Source organism: Petaurus breviceps, unplaced genomic scaffold, assembly GCF_028583685.1.
Source record: "Petaurus breviceps papuanus isolate PSGF00001 unplaced genomic scaffold, PetGlider_PUasm1.0 208, whole genome shotgun sequence".
Classification (NCBI taxonomy): domain Eukaryota; kingdom Metazoa; phylum Chordata; class Mammalia; order Diprotodontia; family Petauridae; genus Petaurus; species Petaurus breviceps.
The window spans coordinates 650434-672387 of record NW_027185852.1 but is presented as its reverse complement, the minus strand read 5'-3'; the positions used below and the strand labels follow the sequence as shown (position 1 = coordinate 672387).

Here is a 21954-nt window from a genome sequence, read left to right as displayed (position 1 = left end):
CATGCCATGAATACCAATGGAAGGGCTCAAGGACACTAGAAGCTGAGATGCAACCTAAGATAAGTTTCTTTAAAAGGTGGGTGGGAAGACTTAGGGTGTGGTTCAGCTCAACCTAATCAAGAAAAAATATCTTGGGGGCAGCTTGGTGGTGCAATGGATAGAGCACCGGCCCTAGAGTCCTGAGGACCTGAGTTCAAATCAGGCCTCAGACACTTAACACAAAAACTAGCCATGTGACTTTGGGCAAGTCACTTAACCTCAATTGCCCTCCAAAAAACAAAATAAAAAGAATAAACATCTTGAGGAGGAATGTAAGGACATTCCTGAACTTCAGACATTACTAGGATCATCAAAGGCAGTGGCAGTCCACAGTGCATGTCCAGTGACAAATGTCTGTCATTATATTAACAGCTTTGTCCCCATCTTTCTCTACTTGGCATGCTCAATGAGAAGCCTCAATTAAATGACAGCATGGGGGGGGGGGGAGGAGAGAAGGTTGACAACCTGCTGTCCATACACTTCCTTCCTCATTCCCTTCCTCAGACCACTATGACTACAGAAGACTCATGGTGTTTCACTGCTTTTGTATTTTTTATTGTTTTATTTTATTTGGACCATAAGGGACAGAAAGGGGAAAGAAAAAGGAAGGGAGGAAGGGAGGAGGGAAGGAAAGAGAAAGGGAGGGAGGAAAGGGATGGAAAGAAAAAGGGAAGGAGGGAAAGCAGGTAGAACCTCAAAAAAGCAGGAAGGAAAAATTATCAAGAGACCAAAAAGGTCAATAGACATTTATTAAGCTCCTACTATATGCCAGGTACTGTGCTAATCACTGGACCACACCAAAATGAAGAAATGGTATCATAAAACTGAAAATAAACTGAAAACTCCCAGTGAAAAAGAAAATAAAAAATTATCAGAGGCCCCATGTAAAATGTATAAAAATCAAGAAACTACAAAAAGGAAGAAATGAGGAAATGGGAAATCAAATCTCTTTGGTTTTATTTTTATTTAAGGGGGAAATTAGGAGATATGGACTGAAATAAGAGGTGGAACTAGGAGCTCTTAAATAATTCATCGAGAGAACAGAGAGAAGCCACTTTTGAACCCATGACAGCAAATCTCTCTACAAAGCTAACCATTCTGGAAAACGAGAGGGGCAAACATGGTTTCTGATGGGAAGGCGAAATGGCTAAAGTCCACAGGTGTGGGCAGCCTCTCTGAAAGAATTATAAACACTTCACATTATGAACAGTTCCAATTCTATTCGAGGAGCCTTGACTAATGACCTACTGTGTGCCAGGCACTTTCACGGGCGCCTGAGATAAAAGAACAAAACATCCCCACTCACAAGGAATTCGACTTTCTATTGGAGGAAACAACATTCACCCAAAAATGAAAGCCAACATCTGGGCACAGACATTCATGGGCAGGATCCAGTGAGCTTCAGGTAGGAGGCGATCCTGAGGCTAAGCATGGAGGGCAGGTGGCACTCCAAGGTCCGGGGCTCGGGAGCCCCATTCTGATGGAGACAGCCAGCAAATGGCAGCCCAAGGAGGAGGCAGGGGCGAGACAGGAAGGTACAGGGGAGGGGGGAAGGGAAGGGGTTCTTTTTGGAGCTTCGAAAGTCTGGGGCAGAGCCTGGAGGTGAAAGGAGGGAGGCTGGCCTAGGCCCATCCAACAAAAGGAAGGGAAGAGGAGAATGGGAGAAGATGGGCCTGCCTGGAGGCTGCAGGTCTTTGGGAGAGAGATCCTAGGGGTGGGGAGGAAGGTCCAGGATGATACAGCAGGCATTAGATCGTTGTTGTATTTTTTCCCCAGGAGGAGAACAATGGGCATTAACACTGGAACCCGCCCTGGAACTGGATGGGGAAGGAAGGGTCACACCCCCAGAGCCTGTTTCTTCCCCCTCTAGGTACCAAGGAGTCACCAGAACTTCTTGAAAAGCAGAGTGCAGGGTCAGGCTTGTGTTTAGGATTTCTAAATCAAAATAATCAACCTGCAGAGTATGAAAACCTTAATCTCAGGGGGGAAAACCCCAACAATCTAGTGATGAAAAGCCTACTGTGAACGACAGGAAATCATTGAAGGAAATTTACCTGAACTTCTAAAAAACAAATGTCGTCGTAATTTATATAACACAGTTTAAACTTCAGAACTCCAATTCTGAACAACAAATAGTGTTAAGTAATCCAGAGAAATGTCTTTAGCTATCAAGGAAAACCAGTTTAAATACCAACATGATGGAATTATTTATATATCTATATAGCATTTTAATGTTTGCAAAGAACTTTAAGAATATCACTTTACCTTATCCCCACAGAACTGTGAGGTAGCTACTATTATTGTCGCCCTTTTAAAAAGGAGGAAACTGAGTCAGGCAGAGGTGAAGTGACTTACCCAGGGTCACAGAGAGAATGTGTCAGAGGTTAGATCTGAACACCTGCCACTCGGCCATCTGGCAGCTTCTATCATGGCCCAGAACTAAGTGTGCAGAAGGAAGAGAATGTCACATGGTAGTTCAAAAATCAAACAGAACTAGATGCAACATATAACATAGGCTGTTATCTGTCAAGGAAAACTCATTCACACAGATCAGGCCACTCATCCTCTGCAAGAAAACCAGAGCTTAGAATGCACCCCTCTGAAATGACCAAGTCTGAGGATTCAGCTTTAATTCCCCTTTAAATTAGGGGAAATGTTTAAAATGGAGAGAGTGAGGCCAGACCAGCTTAAGCTGTTGGTGGAACTATGAATTCTTGTCCTTGGATGCCCTGCCTTTCTCTGGGCCAATCCCTTCATTCTCCAGATGAGGAAGGGAACCCTTTCCAAGGGTAGGTCAGAGTCACGTATTTAGTGACACGTACATGGCAGGTCAGGTACTGGGACTCGCATCCTGCGACCCCAAGTTCAGAACGTGCTGGATCCCACGAGTAAGCCAGCCATGGCTAAAAAGCAATTTAGAGTTATCCAAGAAATGTCATTTAGTTCATTATCCTATAACTGAAAAATCTCCTAGCCAGGTGCGAGAGTATACAGTCCTGCCCCGGCCAACTCCCCACCACTCTCAGATTCAGTGCCTTACACAGCAAGTCTCACGTGCATTGGAAACGTTCAGTGGCTGCATCTGTTTGCACAGCCACCTCACACAATTCATCCCAGTGTTGAGAAAAATTGACGCTATTAGATAAATTATATATAAATACTTTTGCAGACAAAATTCAGATTATTGTCGGATTAAACCGTCTTGTTGAATGCATAAACATGTCACAGGTTTTGGTTTTTAGTTTTTTAGGGGCATTTCTACTAGATTCCTTGGATATCTTCATTATGACATCTCTTTCTAGTGCATGTTAGTTGGCATTTACTGGGCATTAGGTTATTATTAGGTTATTTTGAAATGTTACTTGAAGAATACATTTTCAAAACATTATTCTGTGACAGAATTCAGGCTTAGGTTATTATTTCAAAATGTACCTTTGAAGAATATATTTCCAACACAGTACTCTGAAATAGAATTGAGGCCATCAAACTTTTAAAAGTTTCTCTTTTGTTTTGTTGCCCAAGAATGTGCTTGATATCCATGTGTCTTAGCTAAATTGCCATTGCAATATAGAACCAGTGAGACATGAATACAGCATCTTACATTTACAGAAATATCTCGCATCTGTGCTTAGCTTAATAGAAAACCATTCAGTGTTCTTAAAGCTTAGACCAAGGAAAATCTTTCTGAATAACAACAGATTTCTTAGGCAAAATGTTTTTGGGTTTTACTTTTCATTTGCCTTGATGGGGTATTAAAGATAAAACAGGGTTATTAACAGAATCAAATAAGAATCACAATCATGAAACATTTTCCCAAGAAACTTCTCTTGAATATATTAGAGTATGCTGGCTTAAAAAAGATTTCGATCAAATGTTTCACTGGGTAGAACCAGTTCCCCAGACTCGCCTAGACGCACCTGTGATTACTTTCCAAAAAGCTACTGCGTACCATGCAGACTCAAAAAAATAGTATTTTCTTCATTAACAAAGTTAAGTATGGTCCTACTAATGCCAGGAGACAACAACGGACTTGTCCTTTGACTCAAATAACACAAGAAGAGGATGTAAAAGTGAGAAGGGCTTAGAGGCCATTTCCCATGATCAAGTATCCCAACTACAGGTACATGATCATCATAAGAATTGTTCTCATGACAGGGGTAACAATGTTTCTTCATCCAATGGGTGAAAGGGTATTGACAGGTGTTCTCTGAACATGTGACAAAAGGGTTCAAAAAAATCACAGCAAAGCTACTAACCAAGACCAGACTTCATTTTGCAGAGAAGTACTGGAGACTAAGAAGAACAGACCACTGAGAGGGTTGGTGAGATGCAAGTGGAAACAGTTTATCCAGGATGACTGCCTCTGAATGACTGATTCAAGGGTGGATTCTGTATTTGCGTCAACTCAACAAAGAAATGTCAGACAAATGACTGAGACCTGAATGTGTGTTTACTGAGACAGAGGAGTTTCTATGACAGTAACTGAAGATCAGGCCATTGACTGCTGTCCTGAAAGAGAACAGATTTTTGTTATTGCTATTGTTGTTCTTAAATTAATTCAGATTCTGCAATGAATGAAACGATGGAAACGTATCACTGTAGGTGCAAAAAATTAGCACCTATATGAGACCAGGAAAATGATTAGTGACTAACCAGCATTACACACCAAAAGCTTGATATACTTAATAAACAGGTTAACAAAACCCTGTATTTCAAGTACAAATTCCAAAAATTCTTTGAGAATTATTGAAACCAAAATATTATTAAGAATTGAACTATGACCCCAAATGCCTGGATGGAACACTGACCCATAACATTCAAGAACAATGTGTTTGCTTAAATATGTCACCATATTAAAAATTCATAAACTTCAAGCTACATGAAATGAAAAAAAATACTTTCAAAACAGAGAAACCTAGAGGTGTCAGTTGGAAGTGGGTGTGAACAGGACACGTGACACGTTAGGAGTAATGAAGGATGCATCATCCCTATCATCCCGGCTCCAAAGGGATCCAGTATGCTCTCAGTGAGTCTGTAGGAAAGGAGATGGCAGCAAAACCCTCTGATTCAAAATCGAAAAGCAGTCAACTATCCATCACTGCCACGTTGTAGTCATTGTGGTTTCAGTGGTATTCAACTCTTCATGACCCCATTTGAGGTTATCTTGGCACAGACATTGGAGTGTTTTGCCATTTCCTTCTCCAGCTCATTTGACAGAAAAGAAAACTAAGGCAGACAGGGTGAAGTGACTTGCCCAGGGTCACACAGCTAGTAAGTGTCTAAGGCTGGGTTTGAACTCAGGTCTTCCTGACTTCAGGCCCTGGCACTCTTATCCACTGCACCACCTAGGTGCCCATCTCTGCAATAATCTCTAGAATATTAAATGAAAAAGATAACTAGCAAGAGAGCTCAGACTATTTCCAACAGAAAAGATAGAAGACAATAACAGCCAACAGAGGTAGACCTCTGAATGGAGGCATATGGAGAGTTATGACGCTAGAGTGGAATCAAACAGGCCCCCATCAGGTCTATCCCATTTGAACCCAATCAAAACTATGAAAACGAACAAGAGTCAAGCTAATGGGTGAGTCTTGGATTGATTTAAACCTATAGACAAATGCCAATGTAGACAGAATCCTAGGTGTCATTCCATAAAGAATTATGGAAAAATACAAATGGAATAAGCCCTTCTTTGATAACAAAAGCCCCTGGAAAACACTGCATTCTATTCAGTTTGAGATGTCTGCAGCATACAAGACACTGTGTGCTGAACATGCGCGTCCTCAGGAAGTTCCTAATCACAGACGGGAATGAAAATGAACACAGAAAGACAAAACAAGGCAGAAGACGCTAAGTAAAGAAGAGATGTCCAGCAGGGAAAGATCCATTGAGCTGGGAGTGTGGAATTAAGGCTCCCTGAGGAGGTGCTGACCATACTGGGCACTGGTGGAAGGGAAGTGTTTCAGTCCATGGAGACTGTGGGGAAAAGGAAGGGAAGGATCATTGATTAGGCACCTTCTTCTGTGTGACAGGCACTGTGCTAAGTGCCTTACAAATATTGGTCCTCACAATAACCCTGCGAGGTAAGTGATCTTATTCCCATTTTATAGTTGAGAAAACAAATAGAAGTTGTAACTTACCCAAGGTCACACAGCTAGCAAGAGTCCAGTGCTCTGACCTTTGCACAACCTAGCTATCTAGGGTTAATGAAATGTAGAGGAAATGAGCCTGCTATTTAAGGTTCATTTAAAAATGTGTGTCCAAGTCTGTGCACACATGGTCCCTTCAAAAGAGTCAATGTTTGGAAGTTTTATTTATTGTGTAATGGTTTTTTAATTTTACATCATTTTTATTTTTTAAAAAAAGGTTTTTTGGGCAATCTCACAAAGGGATGAAATGTGTCTGTATTCTAAGACAGGACTGGATTTTATAAAGTCATTGGTAGGAGTTGTTAATTAACTTTAGATGAAGCCATACTTTAATATCCAAAGCTTCTACATAAATCGCAGAATTTAGGCCACAATCCTGACATGCTCTACTCACCTGCCTTGCCTGAGAAGCAATGTAGCAATGCTAAAATATCCACAATTCCACCATCGGTCCACCACAACCTTCCAGCTCCTTTTGTTTTCTTTGAGAAAAGATTCCTAGTTGTATGAATGGGATTTTCTCTAATTATGTGTGTTTTACAGTCAAGTATCTGGAACATGTGCATTCTGAAAAGTCAAGCTTAAGTAGTATTTATAAATGATGAATTGAGAAATATTCTTCAATATTATAAAAATAATAGAATGGTAGAAAATAGTATTCAGAGTTACATGAAAGAGACTAGTAATGGTGTAACCATCACAGCTCAAAAATGAGATTTCAAAATTTTCCCTGCGGGAAATACAAAGGTAATTTACTTTATGCGATAGATTAAATTATGTGTTTCTCTAAAACTACAAGAAAAATAAATGTTAATATACTGATGCAGGTTCATATTTAAAGGAAAGTTTTCATATTCCAAAAGCATCCCTTAAGAAAGCAAAACAAAACAAAACAAACTTCCATCCTGAAAATAATTACTTCCCAATTAACTTAAAGTTGCAATTTTCATATATTCAGTGCTCAAATTATTCATTAATCAATAAGAATCAAAGAATGCCAGAATTTGAGAGTGTTTCATAGGTCCTCTGTAGTTAAAACCAAAGAGAAGTGTGAATCCCCTCTGAAACCTTACTGCCAATTGGTCATCCAGCCCCTCTTTAAAGGCAGTAAGTGATGGATAGCACATGTCCTCCCCTCCTGAGCCTACCCATTATATTTTGGGATAATTCTAATTAACTACTCCATCTCAAATGCCTTCAGCTTAAAACCACTCACCTGAGCCTTGCTCTTTGAAATGAAGCAAAATAATCTTAATGCCTCTCTTCCACATAGCAACCTTCAAAGGCTAGAAGACAATCAGGCCCTCGTTAAGGATCCCCCTCCTTCTCTGAGATACACTCTTGCAGCTTCTTCAGTAGACCTCTGAATTATATTCTTTCAAGGCATCTCAACTTCCAAATGATACATCAAAACTCAAAACTGTCCCTAGCATTGCTGCTGTGCTCTGGCCAGGGCATCTTACCTGCTCTGAATGGAAGTTGTCCTTTTCTAAATGTGATCAAAGGTCAACTTTTATCTTCTGCTGTCAAACCCTAACACAAGTGGCTCAGATGCTCAGTCTGCTAAAGCCACCTGGGACTTCTTGCTCATATGAACTGCTTTCTAAGCATGTCTCCCCCCACACTGTACTTGTGTATGAACTGAAATAAGTACGTGCTTTTACACTTTAATCCAGTACTCACACAGTTCAATGATCTACTCAATGTCCCATTCCCTCCAGGGGTGAAAACTGTAAATGACCCAGGCCTTCTCCTCCTCTGAGTTCTTTCCTATCCACATGTCTTCCAATAATTTCATCACAGGTAGTTCATCAAACATGTTGGTACCTATCTCATTTTTCCTTGGACACTGTCAGAACAACAATGGAGCCAGTAACTGTCCATCAGTTATCCTTCCCTCCTCACGTGACTGAACCCATCCTCATTTGCCCCCATCCATCTCCTTGAAGAGATCGTTTTACAATCCTTTTCTTTTGTAATTCTTTGTTTACAATATGTTAACCCTATTCGCAGCCACAATGTACTTTTCCATTTTTACTTCAATGCTCTTAAATTTCGACTCCCCAGAGAAGGTAGAATTCCACCAGCAGAAGCCATACATCTATTCTAAAACAGTATTCCATTCATCATTCAATCACCAAGTATTTATTTGTTATCTACTATTGCTAGGCAATGTAAGGGGGGATGAGGATTCAGGGACAAAAGGAAAATGATTTCCCTTCTCTCAAGGAGCTTGCTTATGTTCTACAAGTAGGGGAAACATGGACACGTATCATTATGTAAAGAATAAATATGTTCATGAAAATGACGTTCGATAGGTTTATATGGCATCTTCAGGTTTTTATAGAGAGCTCTATAGAGAGAACTAATATGAAAATACACCAAGTAGTCAAATACATTGGCGAGGGATGGCATTAGAGATGGGAGACCATGAATGGCTTTGTGTGGATACCCTGCTCTCCAGGACTGGGGAGGGCACAGACACAGAAGGTCTAGGTCTGGTCTGGTATCGTTGGCGTTTTGGGTGTTCCCAGCAATGAAGACAGCGGCTGACACATAGCAGGCACCTAGTAAAGGCTAGTTGACTTAATGCCAGACAAGTGTGAGGAATATAGAGCACACCAGTGTGAAGAGACCATGGAGTACAGGAATGAGACTAACTGGAATGAGGCTCTGAAGATGAATTAGGCCAGACTGCAACTGTGAAACCCAAACGGATGCCTTTGTGTTTTGTCTTTGAGGCAACAGTGAGCCTCTGGATTCTGTGGAGGAGGAGTCAGATGTTTAAATATATACGTAAGAAAAGTCACTTTCAAAGCAATAGGACGTTGGTCTGAAATCAGGAGAAACTTGAGAAGTCAGGCTAATTAGGAGGGCACCGCAATCATCTGATGGGGGCCTCAATTAAGACAATGGGCATAGGAGATTTGGAAGATGCAAGAAAAAACTGCAAAATTTTGCAGTTGATTTGTTATTTAGGGTGAAAGAGAGTGAAGAATCCAGGACAAAGGCAAGGTCATGAACTTGGGAGAGTAGAATAATGGTTCCCACAACAGAAACAGGAAAACTTGGTTAACAGGAGATTTATAATGGGAATGTAACAACTCCTGTCATGTATGTGTTGAGTTTGATGTGCTAGTGGAAAATTCAGTCTGAATATCCCACATGTAACCGGGGATGGAGCTAAGAAGAAAGAATGGAGTCACATGTATCGACGCCTTGAATCATTTCCATGAAGAAGATATTTAAACCTATAAGAGATGAAGTCAGTAGAAAGAAAAGAGCCTAGGGATTGGCAAACTATGGCAAATGGGGCAAACATGGCTGTCTTTAGATCACTACCAGCACAGAAAGAGGCAGCAGGACACATTCTCTAGCCTCTATAATGAGTGAGAAAAATATTTATCTATTTGTAAATATATTTATTACATCCTTGCTGCCACTCAAACTTGGTCCTCCCTTAAAAAAAAAAAAAAGAAAACACTTCAGTGAAACACACCAGCACAGGGATCCCATTAGCTACTCTCTACTCAGGAGATGACAGGAGGGTGAGCACTTCCATGGGGCCAGGAATGATTAATTAAAGCTCCCCATAACGGTATGTTTTGTGTGGCAGAATAATATGACATTGGATGTATATACCACATTCCTTAGTAGACAGACACCTATTTGTTTTCTTTCCCTCTGTACAGCAGAGAGTCCTGGTGAATGTTCTGTTACATGTGGGGTATATCAGTCTCTGTTCTTATCTCCTAGGGCCATATGCCAACACCAGGATCCCTAGGTAAAGGGGTGTTAGCTGTTTAGCAGCATTTCTCATGTAATTCCAAATATTTGTCCAGAATACTTGAACCAATGCATAGCTTATCAACAGTGTGGTAGTGAGCTCATTCGAGAGTCCTCCAATTTGGACATTTTCATCTGTTACTCTTCAGGGTTAGATCTGAGACCTGCTCCAGCATTTCATCATAGAATGAATGTCCCCGAGATCTATAACACACTCTTATCCCAGCACTATTTTGTTTCTCCATCCAGTGAGATCCTATTTGCTTCTCGCATGAAGATCTCTTGTTAGCTTCATTTTTATGTACGATCAGCTATTTGATAAATATTCGACACCATTTAGACATATATGGCTAGATGTAGGAGTAACATCATTGCCAGCATTCTCTGTAACAATCTCATGCAAACGGATGGCTACTTATACTACTAGCCATGTTGACTTCATGTTTACTGGTATCAATATTCACTTTAGAAGTCGCATCCAAACAATAATCTTTCCAAGCTGCTTTTTCAGTTTAAAGGTCTTAAAATCATATCATAAGGTCTCCATCCATCTCCATCCATAAGGCAAAAACATTCTTCACCATGGATTATACGTGGTCTCTAATTATGAGTCAGAGACAGAGATTTCTGGATGCATTTTTTTTCTTTCTGGAGGGCAATTGGGGTCAAGTAACTTGCCCAAGGTCACATGGCTAGTTTTTTTTTGTGTTAAGTGTCTGAGGCCGGATTTGAACTCAGGTACTCCTGACTCCAGGGCCAGTGTACCATTCACTGCACCACCTAGCCGCCCCTCTGGATGCATTTTAAAGAATGACAGAAGAGGCATAAAATGAAGAAAAAATCTAAGGACACTTTGGATTACAAATTCAAAATGAAAGTCACAAATGTGCAATAACTAGGTATGTGAGATAACTGACAAGCCCTCACTATCTGCACTATCTGTGCCTCTCCTTTCTACAAGTAAGTTTCAATATTACAAAATGATGACTTCTCTGACAACAGGAGGACTTCATGGTCCTGTTTCATATACATCACACTTCTAAGTTCTGCCCGAATCTGATAACATCGGAATGTTCGACGGCCTCATTGCATCTCGGTTGAAAAGTACAAAGTAAGGTCTGAATTTGAAAGAGGGCTCAGCTTTTCAATCAACAAACATTAAATCATATTCCAATCTGATTCAGATTGGGTACAAACTCAATGTGCAAGTAGAATAAAAATTCCAAGTAGAAAATTAATATTTTTCAATGTAAATTAAATCAAAATGATGCCAAACCAATGGAAGTATGAATGAGCCATTAGTATTTCAAGAAATGCCTTGCTCTCAATCAGACTTGGATGTTGTGATAATAATATACATATATGCATACATGTATATATATATACAAGTATGTATGTATGTATGTGTGTGTGTGTATATACATGTGTGTGTCAAAAAGAATTCAGTGTCAATTCCTAAGAAAAGTTGCTGTTTCTCAAGAATCAGTCCCATCTTCATAATTACATTCTACACTGAGGTAGGAAAAATCATAGCTTGGTCACCTCTCTTAGCATGGGAGAAAGTACTCATCTAAATAACAACCAAAGGGGAAACAGTAAGATTCTTAGATCCAGAAAGGATTCTGGTTGCTAGGGAGGTTATATAGAGGTTTTTTTTTTAATCATATGAGAGCTTCCATTGAAGAGAAAACTACAGAGTTTTCTAATGGATAAATGTTTTCTTTTAATTCTCCTATTTTACTTTATCTTATTTTTTTTCTGAAAGAACAATTGTAGTAATTATTGTACTAACAGTGATTGGGTATACACACACACACATACCACACTTTGTGCAATGGTAATAACTCTAAAACAGGCAAAAGTACTTGTTTGCACCCAAAACTCCTGAGAATACTTTCTAGTAATAGAAAGAAATGGGCAGCAAAAGAACTTTTATGAATATTATTATAACTATCACCCTAGGCCAAGGAAAATTAAAAGGAGCAAATTTCATGTGACGTCTAATCCCTTTGAAGCGTTGTATGTTTTTTTTTTACTGTACAAACGCATTTTGTGGGAAAATATTATCTAAAATTATTCCATTTGAGATATGAAAGTTCTTTCCTCTTTGATGTACTATTTGCCTTTGATGTATCATGAATGCATTCTTAAATCACAGATGATAAATACAAATTTCAGGGTATTACCCAAAACCAGAAAATTTCCAGTTCAATAATAACACAGGCTATACTATTACAATTATAGTAGAGAAAAACAAATATAACTAAAATGTCTCTAATTTCAGCATGGCTGCCTAAAAACATAGTCTTAGCTTAAAGAAATACAGATCAATAACAATGGGAGGGCAAAGCAATTCTCAGAAATCTTGGTCCCAAAATACACGAATGGGGCAGAGAAGAACAGTGTATGAGAAATTACTGCACAATGACACAAACATGGTAAGAATCCCAGATTAGGTGTAGGAAGTGGCTGAGGCAGGATTTTAATCTAGGTTTTCATAACTCCCAATTCCATCCTCTATCCACTACACCATCCTTTCTCTCCTTAGAATATCTCATTGAAGAAAAATGTTCATAAAATCAGTGATATCATCGGTTAGCTTCAGAAATACATCATTTGGAACAAAAATCTAATGAAAAGCATTTTAGGAGGGTATAGGAAAGGGGTTTGGGGCCTACCATCTCAAACTATCCACTAAATCAATAATCATTTAAATATTCACTACTAGTTATAAAAGGGTAGAGACAATCAATGGAACAGAAGAGAAGCAAACAGACCTTTTAGAATAATATTTAATAACCCAAATGCCAAAGCTCCTGGGGTCAGCACCCATTATTTTACAAAATCTGCTGGAAAAAGAGGAAAGCCGTCTATTATAAATTAAGTTTTGGCCAACAGGTCACATTATTTACTAAGATAAGCTCTGTGTGTATATCAGACGTTAGTTGAAGATGCCAAGACAGAAGAGACAGGAGGCAGAAGGAGACTCCAATTCCCGCCACCCCCCTCTTCTTGCCAGCCCTTCCTTCTCCATATTTGCATTCCAGTTGGCAGGTCACTCTGTTGTGTCTTTCATGACACTTGCCATGGCAGATTCAACGACTTATAGTCTGTTCATTGTTTTTTGTTTGTTTGTTGCTTTTCCTAGGGAGCCCATAAATGCTGCTTTCATGATTACCATTTTTCTTTTTAACTATTCAAGGACAGCATGTCATGGCTCCATGCACTCCTCACATTTCGTGGGGCCCTTTGTCCCATCAAGAGTTGAAGCATTTCAAGACAAACCCAGGAATTAATATGAAAACAATTACAAAACTCTGTTTACATAAATAAAGTCAGATATAAACAAGTAGAAAAATATCAATTGCTCATGGGTAAGTCAAGTCAAATATAATAAAAATGACAATTGTGCCTAAGTTAATTTACTTATTCTATTTCAAAGCAATCAAAATACCAAAAACATATTTTATATAGCAAGAAAAAAATAACAAACCTCATCTGGAGGAACAAAAGTTTAAGAATTTCAAAGGAATTGTTAAAAAAAAAGTGCAGGGAAATGACCTACCCTGCACCAGATCTCAAGCTATATTATAAGGCAGTCATCATCAAAATGACCTGGTACTTACTTAAGAAATAGAGTGGTGGATCCGTGGAATAGTTTAGGTCCATAAGGCAACCCTAAATGACCATAGTAATCTAATGTTTGATAAAGTCAAAGATCCATGATTTGGGGACAAGAAATCACTGTTTGACAAAAATTGCTGGAATTACTGGCAGTCTGGCAGAAGCAAGGTGTGAACCAACATCTCGTGCCATATACCTACTAAGGTAAAAATGGATACATGATATTGATATATTGCATGATAATAGAAAATTAGGGGAGTATGGAATATTTTACCTGTCAGATTTATGGATAAATGGAAAATCTGTGATCAAAGAAGAAACAGAGAACATTACAGGATTCAAAAATGACTGTCTTGATTACATCAAATTAAAAAAATGGTTTCACAGAAAGAAAACCAATGCAGCCAAAATCAGAAGGAAAGTTGGAAACTGGAAATAAAGTACAGCAAGTTACTCAGATAAAGGCTTCATTTCTCTCAAATATATAGAGAAAGGATTCAAATTTATAAAAATAGAAGTCATTCCCCAATTGATAAACGGTCAAAGGATAGAAACAATTTTAGAAAAAGAAATCAAAGCTATCTATAGTCCTATGGAGAAAAAAAAATACTCTAAATCACTATTAGTTCAAGAAATGCAAATTATAACAACTCTGAGGTACTAACTCACACTTATCAGATTGGCTAATATGACACAAAAGGAAAATGCCAATTACTGGAGGGGAGGTGGGAAAATTAGGAAATTAGTACACTCTTGGTGGAGTTATAAAATGATCCAACCATCCTGGATTGCAATTTGGAAGTGCAAAACAGTGCTTACCCTTTGATTCATCAATATCACTACTAACTCTGTGTCCCAATGAGATTTAAAAAAAAAGGAAAAGGACCCATATGTACAAAAATATTTATAGCAGATCTTTTTGTGGTGGCAAAGAACTGGAAATTGAGGGGATATCCATCATCTGCTGCTAAACAAGTTGTAGAATATGATTATGATGGAGAATTATTGTATTGTATGAAATGATGAGCAAAATCCTTTCAAAAAAACCTGGAAAGACTTACATGAACTGATGCAAAGTGAAGTAAACAGCACCTGGAGAACACTGTACACAGTAACAGCAATATCCTACAGTGATCAGCTATGAATTACTTATCTATTCTCAGTATTACAATGACCCAAGACAAATCAGAAGGACTCATAATGCAAAATGCTAGCTATCCACCTCAAGAGAAAGAATTTACAGAGCTTGAATGGAGATCAAAGCACACTTTTTTTACTTTATTTTTCTTGTGATTTTTTTGGGGGGTGTGTTTTCTTTCACAACATGTCTAATATGGAAATACATTTTGCATGTGCATAACTTATATCAAATGGCTTGCCTTATCAATGGGGGTGAGAGGGAAAGAGAGAGGGAGAAAATTCAGAACTTAAAGTTTTAAAAATGAATATTAAAAATGTTTTGACATGTAATTGCAAAAAAATGTTTTTTTTAAAAAGATTTAAATTATTTTACTTTGATTTGCAGTATTAATACTTTTAATTAATTTAATTTAATTAATTAATTAATTTAATTAATAAGACCTACATCTGGAGGTCATCTTCCCTTCTATTATTATTGTTTTCTCTATGGATTTATCTACTTATGTATGAGGTTTTTCTTCCTGAGATCTTTGGTAAATTTGGTCTCTTTTTTTTTTCCTTAGTTTCCCTTATTACTCACTTTCTGACTCCCTCCCCTCTAATGGTCATTTCCCTGGGGCCTGGATCTCAGAGTGTCTCAGCCTCTTCCCACACTGGGCAATTTCATGGTTTGCAAACCTAGGTGTCCATGCTAAGTGACTTTTAGGGGAACAGAACTGGCCTCAGCTGGGTGCTAGGCTCTTTCCCTTAGCCTTGGAAAAGTGCCACACAGTCTCAGGACATAACCCTCTGATCCCCCCACACACACACACCGGATATTTTGTCCCATTATATATTTTCCTCAGGTCTCTGTACTAGTACCAGCAACTCCGAGTTACCCCACTGGTGTTATAGTTGATTTCAGTAGTCTGGGTCTCTGAGGCTCTGGGTAGGGTAGGGGAGAGACGGTTGAGTTCTATTTCAAGCCCACATATGTCTTTCCCCTCTCCCTCTGTCCCTCTGCTCTACTGCAGACACTGCCTATCATAGTCCTGGCTGACTGTTTCTGCCCAAGCAGACTTCTACAGTATGGAACTTGGCTCTTCATGGCACTGGAAAGACAAAGAGGAAACCAGGATGTGGGACTGGATTTTATATCAATCTGTCAGGTTCTTGGATTGGCTAGTGCAGTTTTGCTGCCAAGCGTATGGAGGTGGTGGTGATGGTGTTTGGGGATCGGATGCTGAATGAGCTCAGGGTTGGCATAAATTCACTTTTGTTTTTAACCGTTCTGATTCTGGGAGTGCTAAACTATGGAGTCACCTGACATTTTTTTTCAATCTTTGATGCATAATTTCCATTTTGGAGAGATTTTCTCAGTTGTAAGGATCACAGAAAATGCCCATTCTGCTATATTGTTTGTCATGTGATCCAGAAGTTAGCAGCTCTCTTCAGATCCTGATGGATAGCCCAGGGTACTGAAGACAAGAGCCTCAGGGACAGTGTTGTCACTAAGATTGCCAGCTCTCACCTGTAATGCAATCTCCATGGATATGCAACGTGGTAGCTGCTTGCTAGACTTCCTGCAACTAGACATAACTTATGACCCAGAAAACAAAGTATTGTATCTCAGAGTAACTGGTGCTGTCAAATGCTTTAGCTTCAGATACGGTTTCATTAATGAACTACAAGAATAGGTCTTATCAAGCATTGTAAGATGGACAAAGTGCTTTACAATCTTTATGTCATTTTATCCTTGCAAAAATCCTGAGAAAGAGGGGTTACTAATACTACCATTTTAAAAGTGAGGAAACTGAGGAAGACAGAGGTTAAATGACCTGCCGGATGTAAGATTTGAACTCGGGTCTTTCTGACTCGAAATCCAGTGTTCTACTGTGCTACTGATTAGAGATTACATATTATTGTCTGCTTTGTTCCCGAACCCTAAGGACACTGGAAATTTTACATTTGACTTGTTATCACCCTATCTCTACCCTTCAACCCAACTATGCCGTTCCTAGGCCTATATACCAAAGAGATCAAAGAGAGAGAAAAAGGATCTATGAGTACAAAAATATTGATAGTACCTCTTTTAGTGGTTGAAAAAAAAACAGGAAACTAAGGTGGTCCTTAATAATTGGTGAATGATTAAACAAATTACGATATGAATGTTTTGGGATTATCCATAACTCTAGGATTGCTTCAGTTTATTTTGCTACTGTATTTTTTTTTCCTTTATCTTTCCCTTTTTAAATTTTACTATCTTATCATTGGTCTCATCCCCTTCACTGAAAACCAAACAAATCAAAACTCTTATAACAAGTATCTAAAGATGTGCTAAAAATAAAACATACCACATTCTTCTTGTCAAATGTCCGCGTATCCATCTTTGGAGTATCACAACTGGTGAATTGTGGGCAACAATTTTATTTATTTTGGAAATAGCATTATTCATCTGGAACACCTCTTTCTCATAGTTTGTGTCCTGTATGAAGGGGAAAAGAGGTTCAAAATATGCTTCATTAATCAAGTTCTTAAAAGGCATTTTTGAGTTTCACATGCAAATCATGGTAGTTAATGTATTGAACATGGATCTCTTACTGAAAAAAACAAATAAATAACAGCATAAAGCAATATAATTAAATTTAATTAGAAGACAGAAAAATCAATGAAACTAAATTGGATTAATTCTGTCTTAAAAAACCATGTGTCAGAAACATGATTATATCTACCCCATTCGGACATGTTTACCCTAACCTGGTGGCCTAGCATAAGGTGACCAGAAGTTTTAGCTTGCCCATGATGATCTCAGTTATTCAAATCAAGTTCCTGAGTAGCCTAATACCCTACTGAACTGTAGAGAAATTATCAATTATGTGAAATTAATCTAGAAATCACTATGCCTATACTAACCTGGCATATGATAGTCTAGAAAGCAATTTATAACTTGTTTCCTGTTCATCTGCATCCTGGGATTCCTTTCACTGGAATATGGCACAGTTTCTTGACAAACAAAATCTCTAGTCATCTCAAGAATTGTTATTCCTTATTATTAATCCTCCCCAGAAGCCTTTCTAGTTATAGATAGTGTGGTATGATGAAATGAGAGCAACTGGTTTCCTCTATCTTCTTCTTTACCCCCATTTTGACTACTTTGGCTAATGAGAAATTTGGCCAATGACTCTTAAACAATGATTTCAAAGCACTAAAAATCTAACATTTTTATTGGGTAATCATCAATGGCACATTAAAATGCATTGACTAAGAAATAGGTCTAAAATGTTAAAAAAAAGTTTCTTTTATACAAAGTAATTCGATGAAATAAAATGAAATATAGTTCATTATATAGCTAATCCTTTTATTCAATTAACTGACTAACATGTACTATTTTCTACGTACTGGAAAAACAAAGAAAGGCAAAGCTACTCTCCCTGTTCTCAAGGAGCCTCTGTTCTAATCTGTTATACAGCATGTAAGTAACTGCGTACATCCAAGACACATACAGAGTAGGTGACCTAGAAAGTGAAGGCCCCAGCAGCTGGGACAATTTGCCAAGCCTTCCTGCAGATGCTGACATTTGAGCTGTCTTGACAGTGAAGCTAGAAGATTCCAGGCATGGAGGAGAATCCATAAAAAGCTAGGGAGGGAGTCAGGAGATTGAGTGTTTTGTGTGATAAACAACAAACAGGTCAGAGTAGCTATACTCTTCATTTTGTATAGGGGGGCTACGTGTAAAATGGAAAAGAAAGCTAGGAGGGCAGGATGGCCCCAGGAAGAGAAGAGGTTTAAATTTCAAACTGAGGAGTTTATATATGATACTGAGGGTAATGGGGGCCACTCAAGGTTATTGAATATTGGGGGTGGGGGATGAGGAACAGGTTGAAGGGACATGATCAAGTATATCTGTACTTTGTGGAAATCACTTTGGCATCTGTGGAAGATGGGTCAAACTGGAGAGAGCCTTACGGCAGGAGATAATCCAGTTGGGAGGTGATGAGGCCTGGAATACAGCACAGAGCATGTGAGCAGCAAGGAGGAGATGCATATGAGAGATTGTGTGAAGGAAGAAATGCCAGCATCTGATAAAAAACTGCAGATGAGGAACGACAGAAATGATGGGGAGGGCAGGGGGCACTGCCAATGACAAGAGGACTTTGGAAAAAAAGAGGCAGGTGGGGGGGAACAAAATGAATCCTGTTTTAGACATCTGGGGTTTGAGAGACCTCTGGGGCATCCAGGAGAGGGACTAGGGTTCTAGATATCGATCGGGAATCATACGCATAGAGATTATATTTGAACCCATGGGAATTGATGAGATCACCAAGTAAAGAAAGAAGAGAAGGGAGTCCAGGATGCATCTTTGAGGGATGTCAAAAATATTAATTGAAATGTCAAGAGAGTAAATAAGAAAATTGTATGTATCATCATCATCATCATCATCGTCATCTTAATAATTCCAACCTTTAGAGAAAAGGTACACAGTCTTATGACTAGATTACAAAACAGATAAACCACCAGCAAATTTTATTTTATTTTTTTAAAGCAATTGGGGTTAAGTAAATTGCCCAAGATTACACAGTCAGTTTTTTTGTGTGGGTGTTAAGTATCTGAGGCTGAAACTGATCCTGAGTCCTCCCAACTCCAGGGCCAGCGCTCTAACTCACTGGGCTACCTAGCAAATTTTATTTTTAAAAAAGAAAATTGGGGCAGCCAGGTAGCACAGCGAGTAAGAGCACCGGCTCCAGTGTCGGAATGACCTGGGGTTCGAATCCCGGGCTCAGACACTTAGCACCCACCCAGAAACACCTGGCCGTGTAACCTTGAGCAAGTTACTTAACCCCAATTGCTTTAAAAAAAAAAAAAAAGAAAATCAAATTACCAGTATCAAAAAAAAAAAGATGAATTTATGGCCAATGCAAAAGAAATAAAAATAATTATGAGAAACTATTTTGCAAAAGTATATGTAAGCAAAATTGATACGAATGAATATTTACAAAAATATAAGTTGCCCAGATTAATGGAATAGGAAATAGAAAACTTAAAGTTATCTTCGAAAAATAAACTGAACAAATAGAAAAATAGAAATGCCTAAAACCAAAAAGTTAAGGAAGAGAGAAATACAGAAAGCAAGAAGGAATAAATAAAAGAAGGAATCCCGGACCAAATGAAACTTAAAAGCTTATTCTATTGGGAATATACTGCATTTACATTGAATATAAATACCGAAAAGGTAAACAATGAATTCCAATACCATATAAATTGTTTAAAAAATAGATAAAGAATGAATCCTCCCAAATTCCTTTATGACTCAAAATGATACCTAAGTGAAGGGAAGTCAAAAAAGAGAAAGAAAACTATGGACCAATATCTCTACTGAATATTTATGCAAAAGATTTAAATACAATTTTAGCAAGGATACTACTGCAATAGTCATCCCTTTATGATTATTCTTCTGATAAAGAAATGGGTTTTGCTTGTATTTATTTTATATCTGACTATTTTCCATCCTAACTCGGCCCCTTTCTTCCCTCTCTGTCCTTGTCTAAGTTTAATGTATGTCTAAAGTAAACTCTGTTGTGTGTGCACACATTCTACCTTCTACAGATGAGTTCAGTTCAATGGCACTTGTGGGAAGTCATCTCCTTCCACTCCATGCTACATGCTTCCATACCCTTCTTTTACATACCAATTATGAGAAATAATTACAGCTCCTTACTCATCTCCCGTAATGTATTCATTTTACTTCCCTTTTTTGCTCTCTAAAACTCATCAAAATGGAACAAAATCAGCACCAATTATACCTATACAGAAATAGCATGCATGTATATATACATATATATGTACACACATATTATAAAAAAATTGCTATTGCAAAAATACCAATGAAATTTTGAGGAAGATCTATAGATCTTTACATATTTGAGGATAATTATAGTCACTGTTTTTTGAGAGAAATCAATGTGCTTTCTCCTCTTGTGCGTAGTTTATGAAAACAAAGGTCTTAGTTCCATCTCTTTCACATGAATAATTATGGGGGGAAAAGGGCATGAGAACTTTTGTAGGACCAATGACTGTGCTTCATATTTCCACTCAAAATTTAATATTTGAGCTCCTTGGTGTAAAATATTAAAAGTATATTTTTCTCATATTTTTTTAAATTTCGTTATAGCAAGTTGTGATTATTTGAATTCATGAGAACCTCAGATTATCTCAAGAACTTACTATCCTAAAGGCAAAATTTAATGTTTGCTGAATATCTTTAATGGTACACTTCAATATTTGAACACACACATATAGTGTGTTCATATAGCATATACATATGTCTATATGTATGTTATACTAACTTTAAACTAGGTTACTAAATTTTTGCTTCGGTGTAAGAGGCATTGGATGGAACCAGTATGGATTCCTTGTCATGGAGCTAAATTCATCACTTTATTTCTACACTGTATCAATAATACCGTAGACATCAACTCCTGGACAAAAACATGAAAGTAAGTGTGAACAGTAAAGACATTAGCTATGTACACAAGATAATATGTGTGTCTGTGTGGGTGGGTGTGCACAGAGAGAGGCAAGACACAGAAGCACACACATATAAATAGCTAATGGCCCAACAGACATGCAATCATACATATATATGTATATAAACACATACAAACACACAGATTTTCTTTTAAGCGGGGCATCTATGTAACACGGAGCACAGAGCCCCAGGCCCAGAGCCAGGAAGACCCCTCTTCCTTAATTCAGACCTGGCCTCAGACACTTCCTACCTGTGTGACCCTGGCCAAGTCACTCACCCTGTTTGCCTCAGCTCCCTCGGCTGTATAGTGAGCTGGAGAAGAACACCGCCAAGCCCTGCTGCATCTTTGTCAAAAGCAGCCGAGTGGGGCCACAAGAGCTGCACAGGACTGAGAATGACCGAACAACGTTTCTGTCTCTACACATATAAGTGTACGTTGTCCCTATCTCTCTAAGGCGGGTCACCTTTGAGCCTTCTCATCTCTATGAAATTCTGTGTCTGCTCTAAAAGACCCAACATGCCCACGCTGGAGCTGGCGGATGAGCAATGCCCAAAACTGCTCTACAAAAAAGAGACCAGCCCCGACCTCGTCCTCAGCGGCCTGTCTCCTTGGTAAAGGAGATAATGAAGCAAACACAACGAGCAGGAAGCCGGGCTACAAGGCCTGGTACTTTGTATCATCCTGATCTGCTGCACGCAGGCTGGCTCTGC

At 38.6% G+C, this 21954-nt stretch overlaps 1 protein-coding gene across 1 annotated transcript in view; it reads right to left on the bottom strand.

Annotated features, from left to right (window-relative positions):
• LOC138165235 (leucine-rich repeat and IQ domain-containing protein 3-like) overlaps positions 1-21954 on the bottom strand; it is a 152537-nt gene that overhangs the window by 106024 nt on the left and 24559 nt on the right. Inside the window, exon 3 of the mRNA XM_069093353.1 lies at positions 17072-17202. Within this exon, the coding sequence (XP_068949454.1) occupies positions 17072-17202 (131 nt within the window). The remainder of the gene's footprint in view (positions 1-17071; positions 17203-21954) is intronic.